Source organism: Mauremys mutica, chromosome 5 (genome assembly GCF_020497125.1).
Source record: "Mauremys mutica isolate MM-2020 ecotype Southern chromosome 5, ASM2049712v1, whole genome shotgun sequence".
Classification (NCBI taxonomy): Eukaryota; Metazoa; Chordata; order Testudines; family Geoemydidae; genus Mauremys; species Mauremys mutica.
Window position 1 is genome coordinate 40,276,031 of NC_059076.1, and position 26,971 is coordinate 40,303,001.

The 26,971-nt window shown below is 38.4% G+C and overlaps 1 protein-coding gene across 13 annotated transcripts in view; it reads right to left on the reverse strand.

Annotated features, from left to right (window-relative positions):
- Positions 1–26,971, reverse strand: part of CAMK2D (calcium/calmodulin dependent protein kinase II delta) — a 278,028-nt gene that overhangs the window by 62,810 nt on the left and 188,247 nt on the right. For 3 of the 13 annotated variants that reach the window (XM_045017931.1, XM_045017924.1, XM_045017933.1), the window contains 9 exons: positions 24,360–24,443; positions 23,251–23,345; positions 21,048–21,170; positions 19,819–19,902; positions 18,998–19,040; positions 13,961–13,998; positions 7,559–7,618; positions 5,905–5,946; positions 3,147–3,195 (listed from right to left, as the gene is read on the reverse strand). In XM_045017931.1, the coding sequence (XP_044873866.1) occupies positions 3,147–3,195; positions 5,905–5,946; positions 7,559–7,618; positions 13,961–13,998; positions 18,998–19,040; positions 19,819–19,902; positions 21,048–21,170; positions 23,251–23,345; positions 24,360–24,443 (618 nt within the window). Of the gene's footprint in view, positions 1–3,146; positions 3,196–5,904; positions 5,947–7,558; positions 7,619–12,482; positions 12,516–13,960; positions 13,999–18,997; positions 19,041–19,818; positions 19,903–21,047; positions 21,171–23,250; positions 23,346–24,359; positions 24,444–26,971 lie in introns of all 13 variants that reach the window. The other 10 variants (XM_045017932.1, XM_045017922.1, XM_045017927.1 and 7 more) reach the window with 7 other exon arrangements.

A 26,971-nucleotide genomic window follows, 5' to 3' on the forward strand; every position in this document is an offset into this window, starting at 1 on the left:
TATGGACAGGCACCTTATGTTTATGTTCCCCCCTTCCTCATGGGACATGGGGCTGGGATTATCTGTTAGTATCAGGTTGTTACACTTCATTCCATCAATTCCACAATATTTCAGGGACTGGGCACTGATGGACCTGTCATCATCCTCTTTTTTTATAACTAAGTTTTTCCTCTGGAGACTACATAGGTATTTCTATCTATCTATCTGTTTGAGATGAATGATCCTGTTGAAGTGACAATATACCAAACCAGACAACACTGCTTAGCAGGAGAACATTGTTACTTGAACCTTGGGATAAGATTTTATAGCACACAAAATAAAAGTGAAACAGAAGCTATATACCTCATTAAGCAAAAGAACACTGTCTAAAATAGACAATATATAGGATATCACCAGGTTACTGATGTTCATTTGAATGCCAGCTCATAAACAATGGAGTGTCCTACTAAAGAATTATCTTATCTTGTATTTCTTATTACATTTCTGACTTGGAGATACTCATGAGTCCTAAAGCATTACATTATCTGTCCCTAAGGGTATGGCTACATTTACAAATCTGCAGCGCTGGTAGTTGCAGCGCTGGTCGTCCAGCTGTGCAGGGCCAGCGCTGGTGTGTGGCCACACTCACAGCTACCAGCGCTGCAGTGTGGCCACATTTGCAGCGCTGTTGGGAGTGATGAATTATGGGCAGCTATCCCAGCATTCAAGTGGTAGCAACGTGCTTTTCAAAAGAGGGGGGTGTGGGGCAGTGTGACAGGGACCGGGGGGAGGGCGGGGGGAGAGTGGATTTTTGGAACTGACTGTGCAAAATCAGAATTTTCCCACCCCCTTACTGTTAACTGCAAACAGCCTGCATCCAACATACCCTCTTTCCCCCCTCTGCCCCCTCCCCCCGTTTCTCTCAAGCAAAGCAAACACTCAACCCCTGTGAATGACTCCTTTTCTCGCTGCTGGTCAAGCAAAATGCAAACACTCAACCCCTGTGAATCATGCAGGGAGGAGGATCTCATTTGATTGTTCACAGATTGATCACAGCAAAGAGGAGCTGATAAGCAGCTCTGGTAGAGCAGCTCCCGAGGTTCATCATAAAACAAAGGGAGTAATTTAGTTAAAAGCATCTGGGATACACCCTTATACCCTGGAGGCCAATAACAGCGCTGGTGTGTGGCCACACTTGATGACCAGCGCTGCAATCCTTATTCCCCATGCTGAGTGAGGTGTACGGCCAGCGCTGCAGCCAGGGAGTTGCAGCGCTGGAAGTGCCCTGCAGGTGTGGCCACTTACTAATTGCAGTGCTGGAAAGCCTCCACCAGCGCTGCAACTCGCAAGTGTAGCCATACCCTTACTCTGACAACACCAGTTACTTTATCAAGCAAGGATATTGCATGCTCCACTATCCAGAAATAAAACAACAGTTTACCAAACATGATTTGAGCAACTGCATCCACTGAATCGGTTTCATATTCTAAAATGTTCTCTCACAGTCTTGAAGCTATTGAAAACTCTAGCATCTTAGAATCTATATTTTCATGCATATTTCTGCTAATAAACACGTTAATAGTGATAGCCACAGACATAACACTTCTAGTATAGTACAGCGCAAAACCTGCCCAACACTCTAATGCAGAGGTGGGCAACCTGTCAGAAGTGGTGTGCCGAGTCTTCATTTATTCACTCTAATTTAAGGTTTTGCGTGCCAGTAATACGTTTTAACGTTTTTGGAAGGTCTCTTTCTATAAGTCTATAATATATAACTAAACTATTGTTGTATGTAAAATAAATAATGTTTTTAAAATGTTTAAGAAACTTCATTTAAGCTTCATTTAAAATTAAATTAAAATGCAGAGCCTCCCGGCAGGGGCGGCGCTACAAATTTGGCCGCCCCAAGCAGTCATGCCCGGGAGGCGCCCCCGAGCCGCAGGAGCAGCGGACCTCCCGCGGGCATGACTGCGGAGGGTCCGCTGGTCGTGCGGCTCGGCTGGACCTCCCGCAGCTGCGGGCGGTTCGCTGGTCCGGCGGCTCCGGTTGAGCTGCCGCAGTCATGCCTGCGGGAGGTCCAGCCGAGCCGCGGGACCAGCGAACCGTCTGCAGTCATGCCTGCGGGAGGTCCACTGGAGCTGCCGGCCGAGCGTCCCCTCCGCAGTCATGCCTGCGGCAGGTCCGCTGCTCCCGGGGCTCCAGTGGACCTCCCGCAGGCATGACTGTGGCAGGTCCGCCGGCCCAGCCTGCCGCCCCCCCCCGGGAAAGGGCCGCCCCAGGCGGGTGCTTGCCCCGCTGGGCTCTGGAGCCGGCCCTGCCTCCCGGACCTGAGCAGTGTGAGTGCCATAGGTTGCTTACCCCTGCTCTAATGGTTAATTAACTGAGAAATCTCTCTTTTTCTTACCACTTCCCCTCTTATTTTTCATCATGTCCCTTCTTATTCCTGTCTCTGTTTTGTGGATCCACTAGAGCTAAAATTTTGTACTTAAAGCTAAAAACCAATGTCTTGTATGAAACATATAATACACAAGCTGAATATACTGGTTTTAAACCCACCAAATGTTATTAAAATAAGAATGAATAATGTCACAGCATAGAATTCAAAAAAAGAAAAAAAACTACCCCCCCCAAAAGATTACAAAGTTAAGAAGGTTATTGTGCAGAAAATTGAAAAGGAAAGAAAAAAGTGACTGAAGTTAAGACAATTATAGGGCCAGAATACAAGAGAAGCACAAAAAAACACTGGCATCTGAACAGAAATGTTTTATAAATGCTGATCTGAAAAAATGCATTAAGAACACATGAAGCAAGCAAACAAAAAATGCAAATTATCATATACAAAATGAAATTTAAAATAATATTAAATGTTATTAGTTTTTAAATCTACACTTACTACTGCCATAACTATAATTTTAAATGAGAAACTTCCTTATTCCAAAATGCTACAGAAATGGTACATGTAAAAGTTAGACTATCAAAGTCAGACTATCAAAGTCAGAACTTAACATATAGAACTTCAGCAACAAACATGATTTTCAAAAATAATAATATGTTCTCCTTGGATTACTTAGGAACTCCCTCCATCTGACATATTAACAAAAGTTAATAAAACCTACTGAAATATATGCATGTAGCCATGATTTTGCCTTTCCAACTGTTAATCATACCTTTCACATCTTCATCTTCAATAGTCGTATTGGAACTTTCTGTTGACTCCTGTTGAGAAGTAAATACAAGTGAAATGCATAAAGTGACCCAGCATATTATTCATGCACCTATGAAAATTACACTTGGTATTGTACAGATCATGCAAAGCCTTGAAGCAGGCTATGTGGATGTAATTCACAAACAAATGGCCACAGGGATTGAGATGTTTGTACCTGAAACTAAATGTCAATAATTTCCATCCATTTCAAAAGGGAACATTTTTATTAAACGTATTTCTGGCTGTCTAGTTTTTGAATGTCCAAGGAATGTATGGGGAAATATAAAAATATCTTCAGGAAAATGAGTTAGCTTGTTGTTGTTGTTTTTTCCCCCCACTTTCTATTAGACAAAGGATGTCTGAACTGTTATATGAATTACGTCAGCCAAATATTAGAACTTGCTATTTTAAGCTTAGTGAATATCAACTGTGTAAAATAAGTCATTCCATTTGAGCTTTTAAGTATAAAGTAAGGAGAATGCTGCATTTCACAATTTACAGTAATTCTTCTGCTGATATAAGAACTGATGCAATAAACTGACTCCCATTGATTTCAATAAGAATTGGGTCAAATCCATGATTATATTTTTATACTCTCCTTGTGCCAAAAATTTTGAAAGCGAGAGCAAAGTTACTGGAGAGGCCCACAACAATGCTCCTAGATAATCTAAAGTATCTTTGAAGAAATATTCTTTAACCAACCAGCCACACAAAGGAATGACTTGTCCATCAGACAGTTGTATTGAAATTTTTGCAATGTTAAAAGGCAAGGCTACTTATCACAATTTTTATAAGATATTAGAAATGTGAAAAATTAGGGAGCACACTTAAAAGGACACTGTCAAAGCTAGTAGGCAAAAAATCTGACCTACTCTTTTTCTCCTATTTTTTTTTGTAGAAGATCTATTCTTTATGATTTTTAAAAATAAATGCTTTGTTGCAAATAAAAAAAGAAAAAGTCAGCAGCAAAAAACGCAAGAGTAAAAATACCCATAACAAGCCAGTTTACTTCTGAGACAGAGGGGGAAAAATTGGATTTGTTTCAAGCTTCCAAAGAGTTACTATACATATTAATTAATTAAATGAAAAATCCCAAATACCCTAACAGTGTCCTTTTGTCTACTATGATTTCACAATGACAAGTCAAAGAAAAGTTTCGGAATGGTTAATGTATTATTCAAATGTAAAAGAACAAAATTATATTCATCAATAAACAAACTACTAATCAATCCACACATACAAACCAAGCTAAATAAACCATCATGCTTTTCCTATTGTGAATGGTGTTAGACTATTCACTTCACACAATGGACATACCATGCTCTATCATATATAGTATCTAGAAGAAAATAAAAACCGCACACATACAAGCAGGAAACATCATGCACAAGCTCACACAAGAGATGTGGCCAGTAATATGGAAGCATCCACTCCAGTTGTCATGCAAAAATATTTGTTTTTGCAGATAATGAAATTTAACAGTAACTTTCCCCATTAGTGGTTTTCCTGTCCATGTTATGACTTTTTGGGATATAAAATATCTAAATTGCTATGAATATATAATAAAGTCAAGTAGATGTAGTCATGCCAAAGAGCTCCAGTGTTTTGGTTTTTTGTTTCCCTTTGCTGGGCTTTAGTAAAGATTTGACTAAAATTAAAATACTGGCGGAACACTGCCTATTAATAAAACATGGGAGATGAAATATGGACCAGGGGTGCAGAGAGTAGTTGGTACAGGAGTGAAATGAGCATCACAACTTATTCTTACTCACAAAGTATAAAATAAATAATCAAACGAAGAAGAGATATGACTACAATATGCACAGTTAACACTTTTTCTATGCTTGTGAAATGCCTGCATCTGATATTTTCCACTCAGACTCAATCCTTTGCAAATACAGTGTTGAGCGATCACAAGTAATTACACTAGATAAATGTGACAACAATCTTAGGGAACTTTAAGTTCTCAGCATACCCATTTAAATCTGTTTAAATAAGTGAAATCTGCATATGAAAACTAGGAACATGAATCACAAACGACAATATTCCCTAACCCTTTTCAAGTCCACACAGGGAGAAAAAATTACCACGTTATAGAAACCAGACACCAAACACAACCATCACAGCACACAGAAGAAAATCAATGAGAAAAACGCATCAAATCAAGATTTATGAATTCAAAAGAGCTTCTTGTCACTTCCAGTGTTAGCTTCTTTTGAAACTGCAAGATGATGTTATGGAATAAGTCAAAAGTTCCATGCAGAAGACATGTCACAGTATGATGCATAAGCATGCTGAGAAACAGCAGATGGAAACCGCTCAAAATATGCCTTCATCTTTAGTGAAAGCTTCATACATAAGTCTTAAAAATAACCTCACTATACTCTGTCTGAACACAATGTTCCTTTGTTTTTTTGAGAACTGAAAGTTCTTGCCTGAAGCAAGAGATGTACAACACACCATGGACCTGATTCCTCAGGGTGCTGAGTGCTCTCATCGCCTACAGACATCCACAGGAGCTGAGGGAGCCAGCAGCCAGGCAGAAAGCATTCAGTGGGAATGAGCCACAGATGAATTAGGCCCAAGAGGCACCAGGTGCAACAGATCCAGGAATGAGATTTTCCTTACTAAGCTCTGGGTAATGGGCACATTCTGGCTTAGAATAGTGGATGAAATGTGCACTTTGGAAAAGCAAGATGGAGCTGATTCTTTCTGAATACCTTATTTCCATCAGGGTTGTGGATTACTGTAGTTTGGGGCTCCTGAGTGAGAACAAAATAAAGAGAAAAACAGTTCCCATTGGTAAATACATTCACATTAGTGTGAGGGAGCACGAGAAGAGCCAGCAGACAAGTGCTAAACAGTGACAAGAGCTAAAGCAAATGTTAACTGCTGCCAAAAGATGAAACAATGTCTCTAATAAAGATTCCTCCACTGGCAAGCCAGCAAGGTAGGCTACCTTACCTATTGCAGCGGCATGCAAAGACCTTATTCATGATCAACACACACACAGGGCTTTGAAGCTCTGGGGAGGCAGCTGAAGAGGCACCGTGTTTCACAATGTCTCCTATCAGATACATTGTCCCTTTTTGTCTGACCCTGCTTTAGCTCAAAAATGGTGAACTATTTTAATTTAAAAAATAGTGTATGCTTATTACTATAGCAAAAATGAACACAAATCAAAATAAAGATGGGCTGAGCAGATTCAGAAAGATTTGGGTACCTCTAAACACAAACGGTGTTTGGAAGTACAGGGGTTATATCCAGTCTGTTGCCCATTTGAACAGCAGAGATACCAACTATGATGGAAGTTCCTGATGCCATTTCAAAGTTTAACTCCCCTCTTGCTTCCCATAAAATGCCAGTTAGCTGGCACAGGAACAAGCTGCAGCAACTGTAACTTTTTAATGCACTCACAGAGGTCTGGGAATACTTGATGGAGTTGAGGACTCATGTACATACCATAAAACCTGTAAACTACTCCTCTGAAATTACTTGACTTAATACAGGCTTTCATGGGAGCTGCACATACAAATCTATGGGCAGAATTTGTCCTTATGTTTATATTAAAAAGCAGAAGCATTTCTTCAGAGCTATGTACCAAAGTACATGAGAAGTAATACTGCTTAAATTTAGGTAATTAAATAGTAGCATGTGTGTTCGTAAGCCTTCCTCCATAGCATATTCTTAAGAAATGTGACTTACCAACAGAAGCAAGATTGTGACATAGAATATTCATGTACGTTGTCCTACTGTTTAGTAATATTCCCCCAGCAGAACTTATTACTGAGTAACGCCTACTGCAGATTTAAAGTGGTACTATACAAAAAGCTTTATAGGACTAAGGTGCCTCTTGATCCCAGTAAGTGAAGCCTTGCAAAGTCCTGCTGGGTTGTCAGAGAACAGGGGGAATGAAAATCTGAATAAGGTCTATGTTGTTGTTGCCTAGCAATAATCCTGTTAGCTCTCCTTGATGTCAAAACTTGCATTAAGGCAAAAGAAAAGATAATAGGTACAATTTAAAAAATAAGTCAGCATTTAAAAGCACTGAAACAACCATCAGATGAAGAGCTAAGGGCAACATCAAGCGCATTCTATTCACTTTCTTACACTGCATGCAAAAAATTAAACTATCGCTACTAATGCTACCACACTACCACATCCAGCTTTCGTGTCACGTTTTCTATTTTATAAACATGTTGCTTCACAATGGACTTTCTCACAAAAAGAAAACAAAAAGTACAAACAACAAGAAAGAGAAAAATTGTTCCAAATGTTTAGAAAACAAAAAGAATAAAGGCAAAAAAAAGAAAAAACAAACAGAAAACAGTAAAGAACTTAAAGATAGGGCGAAAAGGAAGATTCCAGGTATACCAGCGCCGGGGTAGGAATATTTTCTTTGGGGCTGGTTACCACGTTGGTTTTGTTGTTTATCTGTAGGTATGCAGAAAATAGAAACAGACAAGCCTTAGAATTCTTGGTAGCTAGCATATCTATATCTCTCTATATAGAATATCTATATACAGATATAGATAGCGAAATAAAGAGTCACAGAAAGGTCAGCTTATGAACTTGAAAAGAACACTGACAACAGATTTGATAACTGGCTATAGCTTCTCCCAAAGACGCTAGTGACAGTATTTTGGACTTGCTTAAGGAAGTTCTATATAAAGCATACGCAGTTTCAGCTCTGACTCTTAGTGAATAAAGAATTTTTTAATAGTGGCTATAACCAGGTAATAGGAATTCACAATTAATATGGCTTTAAGAAAGAAAATGCCTACATTTCCATTGTGATTTATTCACCAGTTTACGATCATGCAACAGTGTTAATTAATATACCATCATTTCACTTTATTTCTAGGAGGGTGTCACTAGGTTAAATGTCATTTTGTTTTCCATGGAAGGAATCTTCAGTGGGTCAAATGTATGTGTCATTTACACCCATATAAATCTGGAATTACTCCATGGAAATTGGTAACTCCAGATTTATATGGGTGTCATTGAGGTCAGAATATGTACAGGTATATTCACTTTGAGATTTTTTTCAATTAAGCATTTAGTATTTCAAATGAAAAACATACACATTTCATTTTCATTAAATGAAATAAACTAATTTGTTTGTTTTAAAAAACCTCAATACTATCATTTTCCAATCTGGCTGCGCCTGCAGTAATACCTTTTGTTTACTGTACATTGGCCTTTCAGACCACAGAGCCTAAATTAAGAGTATAACTTCCTGTACAGTAGCTTCTCAACACTACTATTTTTGGCCCTGATCCTGCAAACAGTTATATATGGGAGTAGTCTCAATGACTTCAAAACATGTAAGTCTTTGAAGGACTGGGCTTTTATCTGTTTAAAAAAAATTATTCCCTTCTCTTTCTTTCTCTCTCTCTACGTAAGACTTAGCAATTAATATAAATTTCTCTGATTCTTATACCCATTTTTAAAACCCACCTTCCATAACTGCACCTGTACAATCAGGTAGGTAAATATCACTGTGGTTGCAAAACTGAAGAGATTTTAAATATCAAGCCCCAAATAAAGTATTAATACCAACTGGAAAGCTGGTTTCAATTATAACCAAAGCTTGTTGGATTCGGTTGCTGTCAAACTATTTCCAATTAAAATTACTAGGATTTTTAAAAAATATTTTTGATCAGTTCTACTTAAAACTGCAGCAGGTCAAAGCAGCAAAATGTAAGGTAGGCTATCGCATACAGGGTTGGCATCATTTCTATCTGTCGGGTACAGAACCTCTACCGCTCCACTGTGTCATTACTCTGGTACTGAAAACGTAAACATTAAATGGGACAGAAATACAATAATGCAAATCCAGACTTCTCTTCTTTCACTGATGGACATTTTGTCAGTATTAAAGTAAAATTAACTACCACATTTAAAAACCAAAAGTCAAGCCCTTTGTGTCAGTCAGGCTGTTGGGGAATATTTTTCTTATATAAAAGTCTTTAGGAAATCCAAAATGTTGAAGACCTGAATAATATTTACCAGAGAGTATAATGACATATATTAGCCTACCCCTAGACTAATGGTTCGAGCACTGGGCTGAGAGCCAAGAATTTCTGAGTTCTACTTTCAGCTCATCAATCCCTCCATGGCCTTAGGTAAATCACTTAACCTCTTTGTGAGATGGAGTTAATGATATTTAGGCCATGTCTACACTTCAGATTTCACCCAATTCTACCTCTGCACTAGTGCAATCCCTAGTACAGACTGATAAAGCTGCTGAGTAAGCGTTATTTGGGCAAATGTGCCCTAGGGGTGAAATCATGACCCCACTGAAATCAACGGAAGCTGCTGTAGCATTGATTTTAATTGTGCCAGGATTTCACCGGAGATGTTTGCACTGGTGGCTGACCATCACTTGCTGGAATCAGAGCAAATGTGAAACATAGCCAACGTCTTAGTTAGGACATGTCTAGACTAGGGAACTCTGTTCTACTGTAACTAAATCCACGTAGTTAAGATGATGGAAATCCCTAATACAGACACATTGCTCTGGTGCAAAATGGGCTTGCACAGGAGTTCGATTTATCCTCTAAGATACTGAAAGACACATGCCAAGCAGGGCAGTGTCTCTACATTAGGGACAATCTTGGCCAGCACTTTACCTTACAGGGGTGTAGTAAAGAACAATTAATGACAGAAAATGTTACTACCTGCATTCCTTACTCAGGGAAAAAAACCCACTGAATTCAAGGAAATGTTTTTGTTTTTTTTTAAAGTAAGACTACATAGATTATGGAATAACAACAGTACACACAACAATGGACAATCATATTCTTTTTCTCTTGTAACAAGAGAAAAATCACTCTCCCAAGTTGTACAACCAAAAATGAATATTCATTGACAGTTTGGCCATCAAGAAAGAAGTAATCAAAGAGTAAAAGAACGAAGCAATGAACACATACAAAGTAAATATGAGGGAGGGAATGAAAGTTTCAACAGACTTCACACAGTCCTAATCAGCAACATCAGAAATCAAATAACACACCACAGAAGTGCTCGTCATGGAACACATAACAGACAAAGGATAACCAAATTTCAAAGAGAATTTTGCCTGAGTAAGGAGAGCAGGATTGAGCCCATACTCCCCTGGTCAAAATCCTATAAAAAACAAACAACAACATTCATTCCACTACCACTGAGAACTGGAAGAATATATATTCAAGCCTATTAATGGTACATCACAAATACAGAATTTACATTAGTACAAATGAAAAAGAGATAATATATTGCATAGTCAAGTTATTTCATCAGTGTGAGCACAGCTTGGCTAAACACTTCCAAACTTAAAGAGAAATGGTAGGTTTTAAATATTTTAAATCACCTTTATTGCATTTATTTTAACAGAAAGGGGAAACTATTAAAAAAGAAATTCAGCATTTTCATACCAAATGATTAAGTGATTATGGAAAATTATTCTAAATTGGTATACTTCTACTTGTTGTCAGGAAGGAAATTTTTTTTAAACTAAAATTGTGGTTGCCAGGAAACACCTTTTAACTTTATAACAACCCTCTCACTCACTCTCTCAGAGCAAACAGTTGGGCAGGGCCATACAATCCTGAGTATTAATGTTTTTTATATATTTTATAAAAAATTGTATAAAACTGTGTCTCGGGATCTAAATCCTCCAAGCCAGTGGTTCTCAAAGCCGGTACGCCGCTTGTTATGGGAAAGCCCATGGCGGCCGGGTCGGTTTGTTTACCTGCCGCGTCTGCAGGTTCAGCTGATTGCGGCTCCCACTGGCTGCGGTTTGCCTCTTCAGGCCAATGGGGGCTGCGGGAAGAGTGATCAGCTCATTTCTTGGCCCGCGCTGCTTCCCGCTGCCCCCATTGGCCCTCAGCGGTGAACCGTGGCCAGTGGGAGCTGCGATCGGCCGAACCTGTGGCCACGGCAGGTAAACAAACTGGCCCAGTCCGCCAGGGGCTTTCCCATAACAAGCTGTGGACCGGCTTTGAGAACCACTGCTCCAAGCATTCTGTGTGGTGTTTCAGCAGACTGTAAGAGCTGGCACGCAGTATGTTTGGGATGCTGAAAATATCCCACCCTATCTGGTAAATGGCCTGTACTTTTATATTAAAATGAACTGTTCTCTTGCATGAAACATTGTATCCAGCTAGATGATGATATAAGCCATTTACCAGACAGGTATTTTCTGCTTTTCAAGGGGAAGTCTGCTTGCCCGTGACAGTTGGAGGAAGTGGAACATTTGCTCCCTTCTACCTGGATCTGCAGTACAGAGGCACGGTGAAATGTCACCAGTGAGTAAGCTGCCTCGCCAGGATCACCACCATCATCCCAGAATTCAGAATCAATGCCCGTTAAACAGGAGGATAGTCACTGCCTGCCTGGGGACTCTGGTGCTGGGGGAAGGGAGTCTATGTATTGGTTCTCAAGATGGGGGATCTGAGTTAGAGGTTGAGGTCGTCTTGGGATGAGGCTCTGGACTAGGAAGGAGGTTGGTTGGGGGACTGGAGAAGGGAAGGAAGGCGGCATGTCTGCTGTGGCCTGTGCTTGTAGCTTGACATCCTGATGTGAGTCAAATGACACTAACCTTATTCTTTGATTCTAAAAGTACAACATTCCCAAAAAGAAAATAAACAACCATCCTTCCATTTGATTTCAAGGGACAATAAAAATATACAAATCAGGGTTTTGAAAATCACCTTAAAATGTCCTAAATACTGGATATGTACTCAGTTAAAGCTGGAATTTATTTATATATATATATATATTTTTACAGAAGGAGCAGCAGGGGTAGAGAGGTATCTCTTAATGGATTCCTGATGTTGAACCATATTCATACTATATGGGTAAAAGCTCTAGCAATTTCCCAAGTATTGCAATTTTAATTTTTTTTTAAGTTTCTATGTAAATAACTACACAGAGGGTAATGTCTTCATTACACTTATTACTATCCATTTATTATTTTTATGTTATTCGTTTTTAATACAAGGAGATTAAAAAAAATTGTATTTGTTTAAACAGTCTTCCATAAATTTTTTAGTGTACTAAAGGACAGCTGCATTGGCCAATGTTACATCTACTTTTTTGTATTTATATTTCTATAGCTAAAAATCTTGCTTTAAAGAATTGTGGAACAATTAATTACAGATGGCAGATAGCACTTCTTGGCTTAGAAGTCACAAGTTTTCATGTTAAAGGTCTTGTAGCTTCTCAAGTTATGTTAACAGATTAAATGCAATTATTTGATTTCTAAGTGTGAATGTTTCACAGGAGGAAAAATCTGGCAGATAAAGATCCTCACCATCATTTGAACACTCGAACTGGACTTCCTTTTCTGAATTGACCAGTCAGAGAGAAAAGGAAAAGAAGAAAATGTGACTGGTTGGATTGAAAATATCAATGCATGGAGTACAGTATATTTTTGTTTTCAAAAAGACAGCCTAAGCTGCAGTAGAGAAGGAAATACTTTTTTTTTGTAGGGGGAAGTTTCTACATGAGAAAAATGCTGAAAACAGACTCCCACGCAGGTAAACATTTCCCCCCTTGCTTCACATAACTGAGCAGGAAAATGGTAAAAAACTGAAATGTCCTGAAAACCGCAAGTATCAGATCCCAACAAGTGTAATATTAGCAAACCATCAAGGATAATTCTCAGCAACATTGCTATCAAAAAGGAGATACAGCAGATGCCATTATAAACCTGTAGGAAGAATGGTATTTATAAAAATACTAGCCTGACTGGAGCACATAAAATTCCTGCATTCCACAAAGACGTGTTAAGGAATCTGTATTGCAATGACCTAATCATACAGAATGACGTGCTTCTTCATCCTCTCTAAAATGCCCATTATTTGACTTTGTGTAACATCAGGCTACAATGGATTCATTTTAAGAGCCTTAACATTTTTAAGTGTGAGAGAATGTGTGTGTGTGTGTGTGTGTGTGTGTAAGTGAGTAAAGGACAAATCTGCTGTGAATTGAGTATTTAAGTAAGTAGCACTCTGTTAAAGAAAAGGAGGTTTAAACAGAAAACTAAAATTCAGGTCAAAGACACACTGCTGAGAAATGAGGCAGAACTGAGAAGAGAAGAAACTTTGCATTATCTAAGGAAAGCTGGGGTGCTTTATTTAGTCTTCAGGAATCCTCTGAGAAAAAGAAATAAAACATTTTTCAATGCTCAGAGATTTTTTTCCTGGCTATTTTTCAAAGTATCTATCTAGAACATTCATTTGTGAAGCATCTCTCCTCCCACGGGACCTGGTAATATGAAAATAGGAACTCTAAATCATCTATGAAAGTTGCCAAAATGTTCCCATTCTTACCAAGGTCTGTCAGGATGAGCTTATTCACTGAGATCTTAAACCCCTGGACTTCTGCCAAGTACCCCTGGTAGAATGTACTTCATGTGTGACCCAAACTACCAGTAAGCTTCTGACGTTCCATCAAGCTAACACACCCACGACCAAAGTCTCATTTATATTAAACAGCTAAAAATACAGTGAATCACTAATGACAGGATTATCCTTTATTAAAAAGCAAGGAAAATATTCCCTTGTCAGCATTTTTCCTAACCTTGTTTGAAATATGGTACAGTTTTTCAGTTATTTCTTTTCTGACACATTATTTTGAGCTTCAAATATACAGTGAGAACCATTTCTTAACACAACCTATGAAGACGAGATGTAGTTATTTCCAATCGCAAAGTCAATAGAAGTTGGAATGGTACAAGGAAAAGAAGGCTGAATGAGATATATAGTTTGGTGCATTTGTTTAACTTACCTTGACTCCATCAGGTTTTTTTAGTAAACTTTTTGCTGCTGTAAAATGAGAGAATAAATTCAATGTCAGCAGGTTATCAATAAAGTCCATCAGGTCTGAAGCAAAGCAAGCACTTTCTGTTTTTAGTTCCTCCTTCTGCTGCTTTACATTTAGGAAATGGAATATTTACAAATCCCAGACTACTGGACATAAGGCTGCAGTAGCACTTTTCTTAGATTTGCTACCTTGATTTTGTCAAGATCTACATCGAGCTGCATTAGGCACTGCCATATCCAATAGAACCTCATTATTTCACATTGAGAGTCCTACTATAAGTTTCTAAAATGTGTGCATTAGCATATAAGTAAACACACAAAAACCATGAATTGGCAAAGGCTTACACATATAACTCTAACTGTATGAGTAGATGCACTGAATTCAACTGAATTATTCACATAGGTAAATGCTTGCAGGGTCACAGCCAAAAATATCAAGAATAACAAATCACAAAATGTGGCTGTCATTTACTGTTTTGCTTTATTTATGAGTGAATATGTACTCCTAGGAAATACAATGCAGAATACAGTAGAACCCCATTTAACCAAGCCTTTATTATGTGGCTCTCTGTATTAACTGAACCACCAGTTGCCCGGCACTGACAGCAGCAGGACTTGGGCTGACAGCCCTGGGAGGCTGGGGCTCCTGACTGTCGTGCTTACAGTCGGAGCCCCGCTGCCCAGGACTCACAACTGGAGCCCTGCCACCCATTCCCCATTCTAGTTTATCTAATTTTTTAGTTATCCAGTCTGGCCCTGGTCACAATTAGATTGGCTAATTGTGATTCCACTGTATTTTGTAAAGATTATAGCCTTTTACTATTACATTTTTGCTCAGAAATGGGGAGAGATTAGCTTTTTGGTGATAGATACAAATGCCCACCTTGCTAGTTGGCACTGGGGCTGTGGCCAAGCCAACCCAGGGGAGAGAGACCCTAGAGCCTTGACTCCTAGGGGTGCCTGCGATCTATGTAGGGTTATGGTGGAGTGGAGGGGAATATAGAGGTTGGAAATGGCCGTGAATCCCAGCCTGTAGTCGTCCACCTAGTTCAGTGGACTCAAAGACACATTACTGACTCCCTGTTCCTTTGATTTGGAGTATTAGTACTACTTCTGGAGACAGGTGACCAATTCCTGGTGCTCTCTTCACATAGCAAGATACCCAGGATGAGGAACAGAAGAAGAGCTGAAGGCTGCAGAGGTGAGTTAGGAGTTGCAACCTCTAGGTCTTGTCCATGCTGTTATAGCTGGTGGTGACATAAGGTGACTAAGTGGCTGTGGGTAAGCCATTGGGCTGCCATTTGTTCACAAATTTTTAAAGGGGAGTTTGCAGCCATTTCTCCTTGTTACACAGAGAGGCAGTTGCTGAGGACAAAAGTGCAAAGAAATGGAGGGTTTGGAAGACTTTGGACCTGACTCTTGGTGTTGCTGGGGATGGGGAGTTGGCTTCACTGTCTTGCACAGCTTGAAACATTACTCATCTGGACCATTATCCTGAACATGAAGAAGGATAGTAGGGAGCAAAGACATTTCAGAAAGGCCCCTTCATTTGACTGGCGGAAGGAGGGCTTATTCTGTTGGGAACAGCATTAGTCTAGTTTCAGCCAGTTTGCTGGGGTACCACCATTTCTCTTGGTTAAGTTAATGAAGATAAAGCTTCTGCCTCATATATATTTCTGTGTCCATGTATTATTCACCTGCTGTGTCTGGGTCAAGTGCTCATATTATTGTGGTTCTACCGTAAACATGATGGACTATATAACCATAGAAACTGTGCAGAAAAGAACAAATCTTCATTAAAGTGTCTTTCACATTTGTTAAAAGGATATTGGAACTTTAACTAGAGCTGAAGTTAAGGTTATCTTCTATAATCTAGTAAAACTCCTCAAAATCACTTTACCAGTTAGGATAGCAGATCCACTCAGACCACTGTTAACACTGTGTCACTGCTGCCCATCATAAACCCCTATTTTTCAGGAGCAGAAAAATTTCATTCATAAAAATTTATTTCAAGCTAAAGTTGACACAAAGTATCTCCACCTGTGCTAAGGAAGAGTAATGCATAATATTTTTATATGTGGAAATGCATGTGTTATATTTAAAATATGCTGGTGTTATACTTTTAACTCTTTGGACTAAAGACTGCCTTTTTGTTAAATGTAGGTACAGCACCTAGCACAATGGCCCTTGATTCTTGATTGGGTTTTGGGCCCTACCTCTGTACAATTAATCAGATAGGAAGAGCATCAAAGTCTTAAACTAATTTAGCAGAAAATGGCTATTTTCAAGCTACAGGAAAGAAAAGAAAATTAGAAGTTTATTGGCTTCACAGGTTATTTTATACTAAGAGACCTAAAAAAACACACCACCTATTGAAAAAATATAATTCTTACAAGTTGCTTGTCATAAGATGAACTATTTATGTTTTATGTTTAAAATCTTTTACATGTTTTGGAAACAATTTTTAAAATAAAAATTAAATAAAACAAAACAACAAGAGAGTCATAATGAAGGTTGTAACAGCCATTACCCCTCCCATTGTGCCTGTAGGATTGCTAGCATGTAAGGGGATGTGTCCCTGGAAAGGTTTCTTGTATGAGACTGGTATGTGATATTTAATATTATGGGACATATTCTATACTTCAGTCCTGTACATTAACAGGAGCTTCATGCCCAGAACAAGCGCAGTATATATCCTGTACTTTGCACACTGCAATAACCACACACAACTGTTTAAAGAAGTGTTAGCACCAGCTTTAGCTACGAATCTTTTGCCTTTTTTGTTGGCTTGTGATATAATTCTAATACTATTTAAAAGCATTTTGTGTAAGCAAGGACACTGTATGCGAATCAAAAACTGCAGTAGCAAAGCATATTCTAAAGTAAGCTAACAATGAAAAATTTGACCATGCTGATTTCCCACAACTAAAAAGCAATTGTTATAAATAAATCCGAAGGCACTGCTAATAAGCCAGAAGGCAAACTGAGAAGAAATGGAATTGTGACAACATGCAGAGATTAGTGAGATTCAGGGCAGATGGCAATTTTGCTTAGGAGGTACAAAAAAGATGTTTCTTTCAGTTGCTGAGGGTCTTACCTCACAAGAAACACACATTCCACATAAAAGGAAGAAAGAAAAGGAAAAATAAAACACTTTATAAACACATTGTTATGGACAAACAACCTTAAAAAGCATGCGTTCAATGAAATTCAATGAATAACTCAAAAACTAAAATGTCATCTCAAGTGCAGGTACGTCTTAAATTAACCACTGAAATGATGGATGAAAAAGTCTTTGATCACCATGCCGAGACATTCTGAAATAATATTTTTAAAGGACTATGACATTCTTGTTCTTCAGAGAGGTGTTAGACCTTACATATGATGTATGTGAAACAATGATTATGGAGAATGATTAGAAATGATACACATGCTTTATATTTTAAGATAATCCATTTTTGACAAGATACTCAGTCTTAGACTACAGCATTTTGTTCAACTCTTAAAGGAAATTGAAAGTTACTGGCAATTCATTAAACATTAACCAAATATAATTTACAATCCCTAACGATGGTTTTACATGTTACAGCTGTATATTAAATAGGGGAACCTAACAAAGAAGGGCACTTGCATCCTGCTGTAGCTTGTTTATTTTTGGATGCTTTGATGCTTATTATTCTTCAAAACATGCCCAATACACTATAGTATTTTTATCTGTTAATTAAATATATTGCAACAGAATTACCTCAGACAGAGACAGGATGTTGCAAAGTTACTGAAGAATTCACCCTAAGTTATTCAAATGCCTGCACTCCTGTTTATGGGTGTCTTATATGCATTAACAATGTCTGGTTAGGATGAAGGTTGCCAGAATAATTCTCAAATATTGAGGTTTACATTGGGAGGTTCCTAGCTCCTCCCTTCTAAATAAGAATGGAAACACAATGTAAACAAAAATATATCATAGCTATTTGGGGGACAAGAGTCTGGCTAATCAGCAGGGAGAGGAGTAGATGGGTGGGGGGAAGGAAGAAAACAAGAAGGCAGAGAAGTGTAGGCAATCGGAGGAATGAAGGGAAAGAAAGGCTTTAACACTTTTACAAATTTCCCTTTCAGAAATTTATAGCTATTTTATTTTTGGTATTTCTTCTTTTCTCTTTCATTGAAAACTTTAAATATGTAACTATAAATGTAAGCATAACACAATATTTTGAGGGCGTCCCTAATTAAGACAAAATTATAACTGTGCCCTGGGCTAACAAACACCTTGGACCTATTCAGCCAAGGGTACAGCTATTATTTCATATGCAGAAAGTACTCTTATGTTGCTATAATATGATGCTCGAGAACGAGACAGAGGTAAAAGAGTAACGAACTATCATGTGTTTATTAGTATTAAGAAACCCAAACAAATAGGAATGGTATTAGAAGTAAACTTGATTTGATATATTACTGGAAAAGTAGCAAAATATGTACTATAAGGTTGCTTTTTATATAAGATAAGAACATAAAACTTATGTCTGTAAAGTTTAGAAATGTATTTTAGTTTTGCATATTCAACCCCTCTTCTACTATGTAATTTAACTTTTAAAATATTATTCTTTGACCATATTTCAATTTGCACATTTATCCTTAGCATTTGCAATTTTTCTCTTCCTACCTGGAATATTTTCTGGGCTCTTTGATAGGATTCTACAAATAAGAATGAAAAAAACCCTCCCCCTTCACAATAAGGGAAAAAAACAGACATTGCATCAAATTATTACAACTACCACCAGTATCTTACAAAAAGCTCAATGTGACCCTTTAGTTTAATCTACAGCAGCGAGTAATTTCTGCTCTGATCACTGCAAAAAAGAAATAACTTTTATACACTATACTTTACATACTCCACAGTAGCAAAGACCTTGACTGTACTAAACTAATTCTAATTACAGCCTGGTTGCATTAAGCAGATACCAAAACGTAAAGAACATAAGGATTTGGAGCTCAATAAACGTACCTGAGAAATTTCTGGTAGCCAGCATAGTTGTCAAAATGGCCCCCTGCGTACACATATGTTAACTCAAATTAGCATTATTGATGCACAGCTCTGAGCATGAATAGACCAAAAAGGCAAATTTGCTTAATCATAAATCATTTGAATATCTAAGTCAACTCTGGAATGATGGATTTTCCATGCATTATTTGGCATAAGGTGCAATACATTGGGAATGGATAAAGTATAGCTTATTCTTAAAGCTATTACCTACCATAATATCCCTGAATAGTTACTAAGCTGTCAGAACAAGTCTTGCCACAAATGTATGGGATGAGTTGTGTTCAGAGAGTGAGTGAGTGAGTGAGAGTGTGAGTGAGTGTGTGATGTTGTCCACTAGTGGCTGGCCTGCAAAGAGTATTAAGGGTACACTACCACAATCAACTAAGGGAGGTTTTCCTTTACCTAAAGAGAGAAATGCCTGTGATTTTAAAATGAAGGGTCATCACTATCGTCCTGATTCCAGAGGGGTATGTAGATTATATTTATATTAATTGCATCTTAAAAGTAGTCAAAATGCTGCTGGAAATGCATGCAGCGCTCAACCTTATGTTGTTTATTAAGCACTGCAGCACAGTTCACATGGCTGTACTTATTTAAAGATCGAAGCCTGATGTTTGTTTATATAGCTTTGTTTTTAAGTGTTCACAAGATGGTTAATATTCACCATAAAAATCCCTTTAAGGAATGGTTATCCTCTACATGGAATATATGTCACCTTATCCTTTTACCCTTCAAAAATTACCTGCTACTAAAATGGCCCTGAAGAAAATTTTCTTTCTTACCTTTAGTTTTCTTCTTGCATTGAATTTCTTCAAGCAATCTACAGTCTCCTGCCTGTGCATCATAGAGGCCACGGTAGAACGTTGCTGAGGGAGAAGCAAAGAACAATATTCAATACACACAAATTTATGAGTAATGTTGTATTTACTGGAGAACAAGCATATCATAACCTGCATGGGCCAAATTCTTAAATCTTAAGCTCCTATCCTTCACTGGTATCTACTCAAGCAAACCTCAATGCCCCAGTGAAGTCTCCAAGATTTTGCCTGGGTGCAGGGATCCATGCCCATGGAACCTGATGCAAAACTGGAGACTCAGTTTGTACTCAGTCCTTACCTATGAAAAACTCCAACTTAAATCAGTGGGATTTACACCCGTGTAGAGACTAACTAAAAACAAACCATTTTGGCCATATATAATTATAAAAATAAAAAATCTGTAATAGTATCCTGAATTGTAGTGTCCTGTAAAATTCTATTTTAAAAAAAGAAATGGAATTTTATTTAACATTAGAAGTACTGTGTGATGCGCAGGAACAGAAAATGTGTAAAAAAGAAATATTCAAATCCTCCTTATTTCCTCTGAAACTCATTATCACTTGTATTGTTCTACGATAGAGAAGACAGTGCAGCCTACTTAGAATGAGTACAGAGCGGGGCACCAGGAACACACCAGTTCTGATTGTGGTTCTGTTAGTGACTCGCAGAGTATCCTCAGGCAAATCCCTATCTTATTGTTTCCGTGTTTCACCCTACCTTCACAATGGGGGCAGTATCATTTACCTATCTCCCAGTGTTTTGAGAATTAATTGCTCTGAAGTTGCAAAGCACGATATAACAATTTTTATTGATACAGCTCCATACTATATTCCCTGAGCATGCACATAATAATGATGTCTTAAAGGCCATGATTCTCCATTCTCCTCAGTGCAAGTGGATGTCTGTATCTGCTCAAGAGCCCCAGTGAAGTCTCTATCTGCCTGGGCACAAGGGTCTGCCTGCATGGAGCAGTTTCTCAGGCTGGAGCCTCAGTTATGGTAATTATTTCTAGGTTCACAGAGTCTAGATAATTATAGTTTTATCTCCTCTATTTAACTACATTGCAATGAAACAGCTCTAAGGAAGTAAAAAAATAATCATTAATCTTCTGAATTTGTTCACTAGATTTCGGAGAATGCTATCAACTATTTCGCATGTGAAAATTTTTAGATGTGCAAGTGGAAACTACTTACACATATCCACGGATGCTTCAGTGCCTCTGATGCTGTGATACGTTTGGCAGGGTTGATGGTAAGCATTTTATTGATGAGGTCTTTGGCTTCAGGAGTCACTGTATCCCACTCTGGTGAGGGAAACTTAAGGAAAAATATATACGTAATTCTCTCTCTATATATACATGCGTACACACACACACACACACACACACACACACACACACACACAGAGTATGTCACATGAATGGATAGCAGAGCTTAAAATTTGAAGAGTAAAGAAGCCTACTATATAGAAAACAATTTCAAACAAATTTTTCTGTAAACATTATGTTTTTTCTTCTTTATTGTTTTGATGACTTCTAACAGGCTTGATGCAGATGTCAACTTATTTTGTAGTGGAACATTTACAGAAATGTGTACAACAACATGATACAAACTGACACTTAGAGGATGAAATTACAAATTCAAGGGGAATAGAGTAGGCTAAGAAATTCAGATCAGCAAGTGTGCCTTTCTGTGTGTTTGTACACTGCCTAATACAGTACTGCAATAAAAATAATAAATACAAATATCATAGACTCATTTGTCTTCTTGAATGTTAAACAGTGTATATGACATCTTAATGTTTAACCCCTGATTTATGAAACCACTTAATCAGGTACTTAAGCCCATCCCTGATCAGCAAAACATTTAAGCATGTGCTGAAGTCCCATTGGAATGGGACTAAGTGTGTGCTCAAGTGCTTTCCTGAAACACAGCCATAAACATCTTGTGTTTTTCGCTTTTTAAATTAATGAATTTAGAGCTTGTGGAAATTCAGCATGGGGCACGGGTCACTTGCAGGTTTAAACTAGTATAAATGGTGGATTCTCTATAACTTGAAGTCTTTAAAACATGATTTGAGGACTTCAGTAACTCAACCAGAGGTTAGGGGTCTACTGCAGAAGTGAGTGGTTGAGGTTCCTTGGCCTGCAATGTGCAGGAGGTCAGACTAGATGATCATGATAGTCCCTTCTGCCCTTAAAGTCTATGAATCTAATAGCCCCTCTAGTCACTGATGATCCACAGAACAGGTATCAAAGGGGAGTGACAGTGCTACCTTCTTCTGCAGGGACCACCATTATGGAAGCATGGTCCAGTCTCTATACGTATTTAATCACTGCCTTCTCAGCTGTGACTGTAGTGCCAACTGGAATGGTATGTTCTGCAATATGGGCACTTGACCACCAAGAACAAGCCTGAGACCATAATCTCATTTCCACTACAAGGCTTACATGAATGGCTTAAAAGATAGAAAGCTCTGTATGCCTTACAATTTTTTGAGTCATTCAGTCTTTAAATTGCTTAACAGTTGAGCGCCAATAGACTTTATTTCACTGTGTCTAAAATAAATGTACTGTACTGTAAAATCTATAACACTTCTGAACTACTAGTCTAATCCTGCCACTGCTCACTGCTGGGCACTGAGAGTCAATGGGACTATTCCCACGTAAGTGTTTGCAGAAATGCGCTCTATGACACTACCGTTATGCCTGTTTAGGCACGCTACAACTTTATGAAAGATAATGCACAGGAAGAAGTAATTTAGGTTGGTAGCAGTGATATGCTGAAGAGTTTAAAGTTTTGCCAATTTCAAAATATTACTGAAGATCTGAACAAGGCAAAAGTAACCATCATTTATAAAGGATTTTAGATTAATGTAACTACCAGACTCTGAGCAGTAAAGGAATTTGATAAAAACATACTGTAGGAGGTACTCGTATTTGTAAGGCTCCTTTTGCTCACATTTGTCCCAGCCAGACACACACATGCAAACTTGTAAGTGAATCAACTGAGATCACAGCTGTGATACTCTGTAACTAATCTAATTGAAATGTAAAATCAGTAACAATAAGCAGCTTAAAGAGAAACCTTGTGCTCTCTGAACATCACCCCTAAAAAGCAACAGCGGTAGGATTGTGGGCAAAGGCACACAATAGTAGAAATATAGGTACTGTTTAAACAGGTGGATAGAAATATATTGCGTAATGGTATACATTATATATTGTACGGGCCAAAGAGATGTTTACACACATAAAAAGAGTGGATCATAAAAATGCTGATAAAAACAGAAATATTTAGGAACTAATTCCTACTTAGTTTTCACTCCCTTCTTAGTCTAGCAAAATCATATTGAAAGCTGTGATTAAAAACAATTATAAGAGTAGCTCATAATACATACGTCATAAGCACCAGCCTTGATCTGCTGATAGAGTCTGTGCTGGTCTTCATCCCAGAAAGGAGGGTATCCCACAAGGAGAATATAGAGAATGACACCTGCAGGAAGTCCAGAGTAGCACTAATTAAGCCATTCATGCAAACTAGCCCCAGGGAACATGAACTGAATCATACCTCAAGGCTGCACAAAACAGGTACAAACAAATAAGGCAAATGACTTATTTGGTAGTACAGCTGAATAGAAATCTTCCAGATGTTGGAAAATAAACATCCTGACAATGCTCTGAGGCAGCTGTTGAGTTCACATGACGACACTCTGGAACAAAGTATGGGGAGTGCAGGGGAAGACTATGTGCCAGGAAATGGTGCCTATATACTATGGGGGCCACAATGGAAATGTCTAGTTAGCTCTAGAGACAGACAGGGATATATCCTCTAGCCCTACTCGGAACAGTCTTAGACAACACAGAGATTAAAACCAGCCTGCTAATGTAAGTGCTCTCATAAGTGGAGATGCACTGCTGGTAAAGATGATGGAAGTTTTAAGCAAAGAGTCTACCATAGACAAGCCTTTCTGTCATTTATTCGGCCGTGGTTTAGTGATAACTACAAGACACAAGTGCATTCACAGATATGGCCCAATCAGTCTGTCTGTGCTACAAATAGTACCCGTTAAAGAACCAGGTTACAAAATAGTTGTCCCTTAACCTGGTTACAGATATGATTTCAGGGCAATTCAAAGGTTTTAACTGGGAGGCTAAGGCTACGGAGAGAGATTGGTATTTAGCTTGGTAATGAAATATAATTAAGGCCCAGTCTTTAATACAAACTGGAACCGTGTTTGTAACCATGTTAAGGAAAAAATGTTCTGTTGCTAGGTTCTATGACATGGTTACAACTGTAATGTAGACAGAGTCAAGAGTGCTCTGACAGCACATTTGCTTAACTGTAACATTCAAATAATAACTACTGTTCAAATAAACTACCACTGAAAAGGTAAATATGAGATGAGGGAACATTTAAAATTAACTCTGAAATACACTAAACAGAGGCTCTTAACTGACAGACCACAATGCAGTGGGCTAAATACAGTTCTTTAAAATTGTTTCTTACCACATGCCCACATGTCCACTGGCTTCCCATAGGGATCTTTTCGTAACACCTCTGGCGAAAGATATCCTGGTGTACCAGCAAAACCTGTCAGAAAGCATGATGAGAGAGTTAGCCAGTCAGTCATGAGAACAGTTGTGTTCCCCATAACTGTATATACAGTATAATAAAGGGTTTCTTAAATAACACCCTCTTCTACAGACTGTGTCTATATTAGATATTTAGTTTTAAGATCTCCTACCTTTCGGACACCTGTAGCTCAGTTCATCAGGTGACAATGGGAGTGTTGCTGTATACAGGACACCACTATGTTCAGTGTAGAGGTATGGTAGTAAAAATAACATTGGCCCCTTGCCTACATCTGCAATCCCACTGTTGCTACTGGTGGAGCTACACTGATGATAGAGCAAGAATGGGAGATTTCACAAAAAGATTCAGTGCAGACACTCTCATGGTTTATGTACTACAGCATATCTATTTTAGGACTCCAGCAATGACAAGCAAGTGCATTTATTTAGTGTCACAGAATCACAAAAGTTACAGAGGGAAAATATCTACTAGATCTTCCCGTCTGTCTCCCGGGAAATGCAGTATCTTTTCTATTTTATCCAGCTCCTAAGTGACGTAGTTAGCCCCTAAGTATGTTACAGAGAGGGAAAAAAGAGGTGTACCTACATGATCGTATGACCATTTTTGCTGGTTGTTTGTTATTAGACTGATCAGAGATAGCATAAGATAGATCTAAACTACAGAAATTATCTCAGTAGAGCTCATTTAGGAATCACAAATCATTTCCTGTGGATCCTTTAATTCAACCATCTATCCATTCTGTGGATCACCAGACTGACATCCACACAGATTTGTTACAAATGTTATCACATATTTTATACTTCAGTGGTATTTCAAGTGCACTTATTGTCCAAACGGAATACAGTAAGAGTAAAGCTACAGTCTCATGTTCATATTTAAAAAGTGAAAATACTGTATGAATAAAATGCCGCTGGCACACATGGAAAGTTTTATCAATGTATAATCAATAGGTAGGGCCAGAATTAGAAATAGTGTAGATCAGTGTATATTACAAAATGTTGTCCAAACCCCTTCTCCCAATGTGGGGATTCATCCCAGTCAATGTCAGGTTGTGGTACTACCACTGCCCTCCTTTGAAAAATGCGTGAGGGGAGTAGAAGTTATTGCTCCTACCAGAGCATCATAGTGGCAGTTGCTCACAGTAGAAATCAAATCAGGCTGCAGCCTGTTTCCAAACACTGTCCTTCATTTTTCAGACTGTGCTGGCCCTTTCCAGGCCACCTCTGATATAACTGACATTGTGGCAGTTTTCTACTACTGTACCTGTGCACCCCCGGGGATGTTTCAGGTAAAAGATGGCCCAAACTCTGTAGTGAATCTGGCTCGTGGAATTTACAAGTTCCTCCTCATTCTTTAAATACTAGACAATGTTGTTTTCCTCTTAGGAGAAACAGAATGGAGGCATGGAAGACACCAAATATAATCTATTGCCTCCTTTTTCTTATAACATGCCAAGCATTATGGAAAAATGAAAGTTATAGGTGAATGAAAGTAATAGATGACTAGAATGAATGAATGCTGGGACACTGAGAGATGAATAATCTCAGACTTTTTCTAAAACACAGTTTTAGTGGAATCTGTCCCGTTTGCCAATGGTCATGAAGTACTATTGCGTATAAGGCTGCCTGAACGACTAGAATATTGATTTGGTGACTGTTACTGTATTATGCAAACTTGGGTAGCATATTTTTATCCATCTATAATTGAAAAGATATGCAAGGGCCTACGAAGACCAGAAGACCATTTAACTGAATAGTGTCTATGTGCCTAGAGCCTCAGCTGTTAATCTTTCCAGCATCCCACTCCCCCAACTATACCTCCCTCCTCCCTCCACAGCAGTGTCCTCTTTTGGGGAACCTGAAATATGGTAACCCTAAATTTAAGACAAGGTGCAACTTGGGCTCAATCCAGCTCCCAATGAGTTAACAGGATCTTTCCATGGACCTTAATGTAGGGTAATTAGTCATTTGCTTAAGTGAGTCAACAGAGCCCACTTGATGGGTTTCCAGTAGATTAAACACCTGCTAACTGGGTGGAGTGTATTGGGAAAACGTTGCCAAGCTTTTTACAAACAGCTACACAGAAATGAGGCTTATTTGATTAACAAATGTGCAAAACAGGAAAGTATCCTGTATTCTCCAAACAGGATATAATATATTCTGAACCATATTCTCCGCTGACATAAATCCACTGACTTCAGTGCAACTCTGCCAGGAGAGAATTTGTCCCTCACACAATTTTGCAGGATAGTTACAAACTAGTTACATAGAAAAACTATGAACTAGTTACATAGAAAAAGATCCTGATTGGTTCAGAGCTATAAGTAGTATTTGTGAGTCACTAAGTGCTGGAAAATCCACCAGATAACAAAAGTTCCACTGGAAGAGGGGAGAGAGAGAAAGTTCAACATGCTATTACTATACAGGGTATGCAAGTTCAAGTTCTTCATTGTAGGGCTAGCTATGGGTAGATCTACACTAAAACCAAAGCTGTGACTGTAGCTTAGCTAGAATACCTGTGCTAGC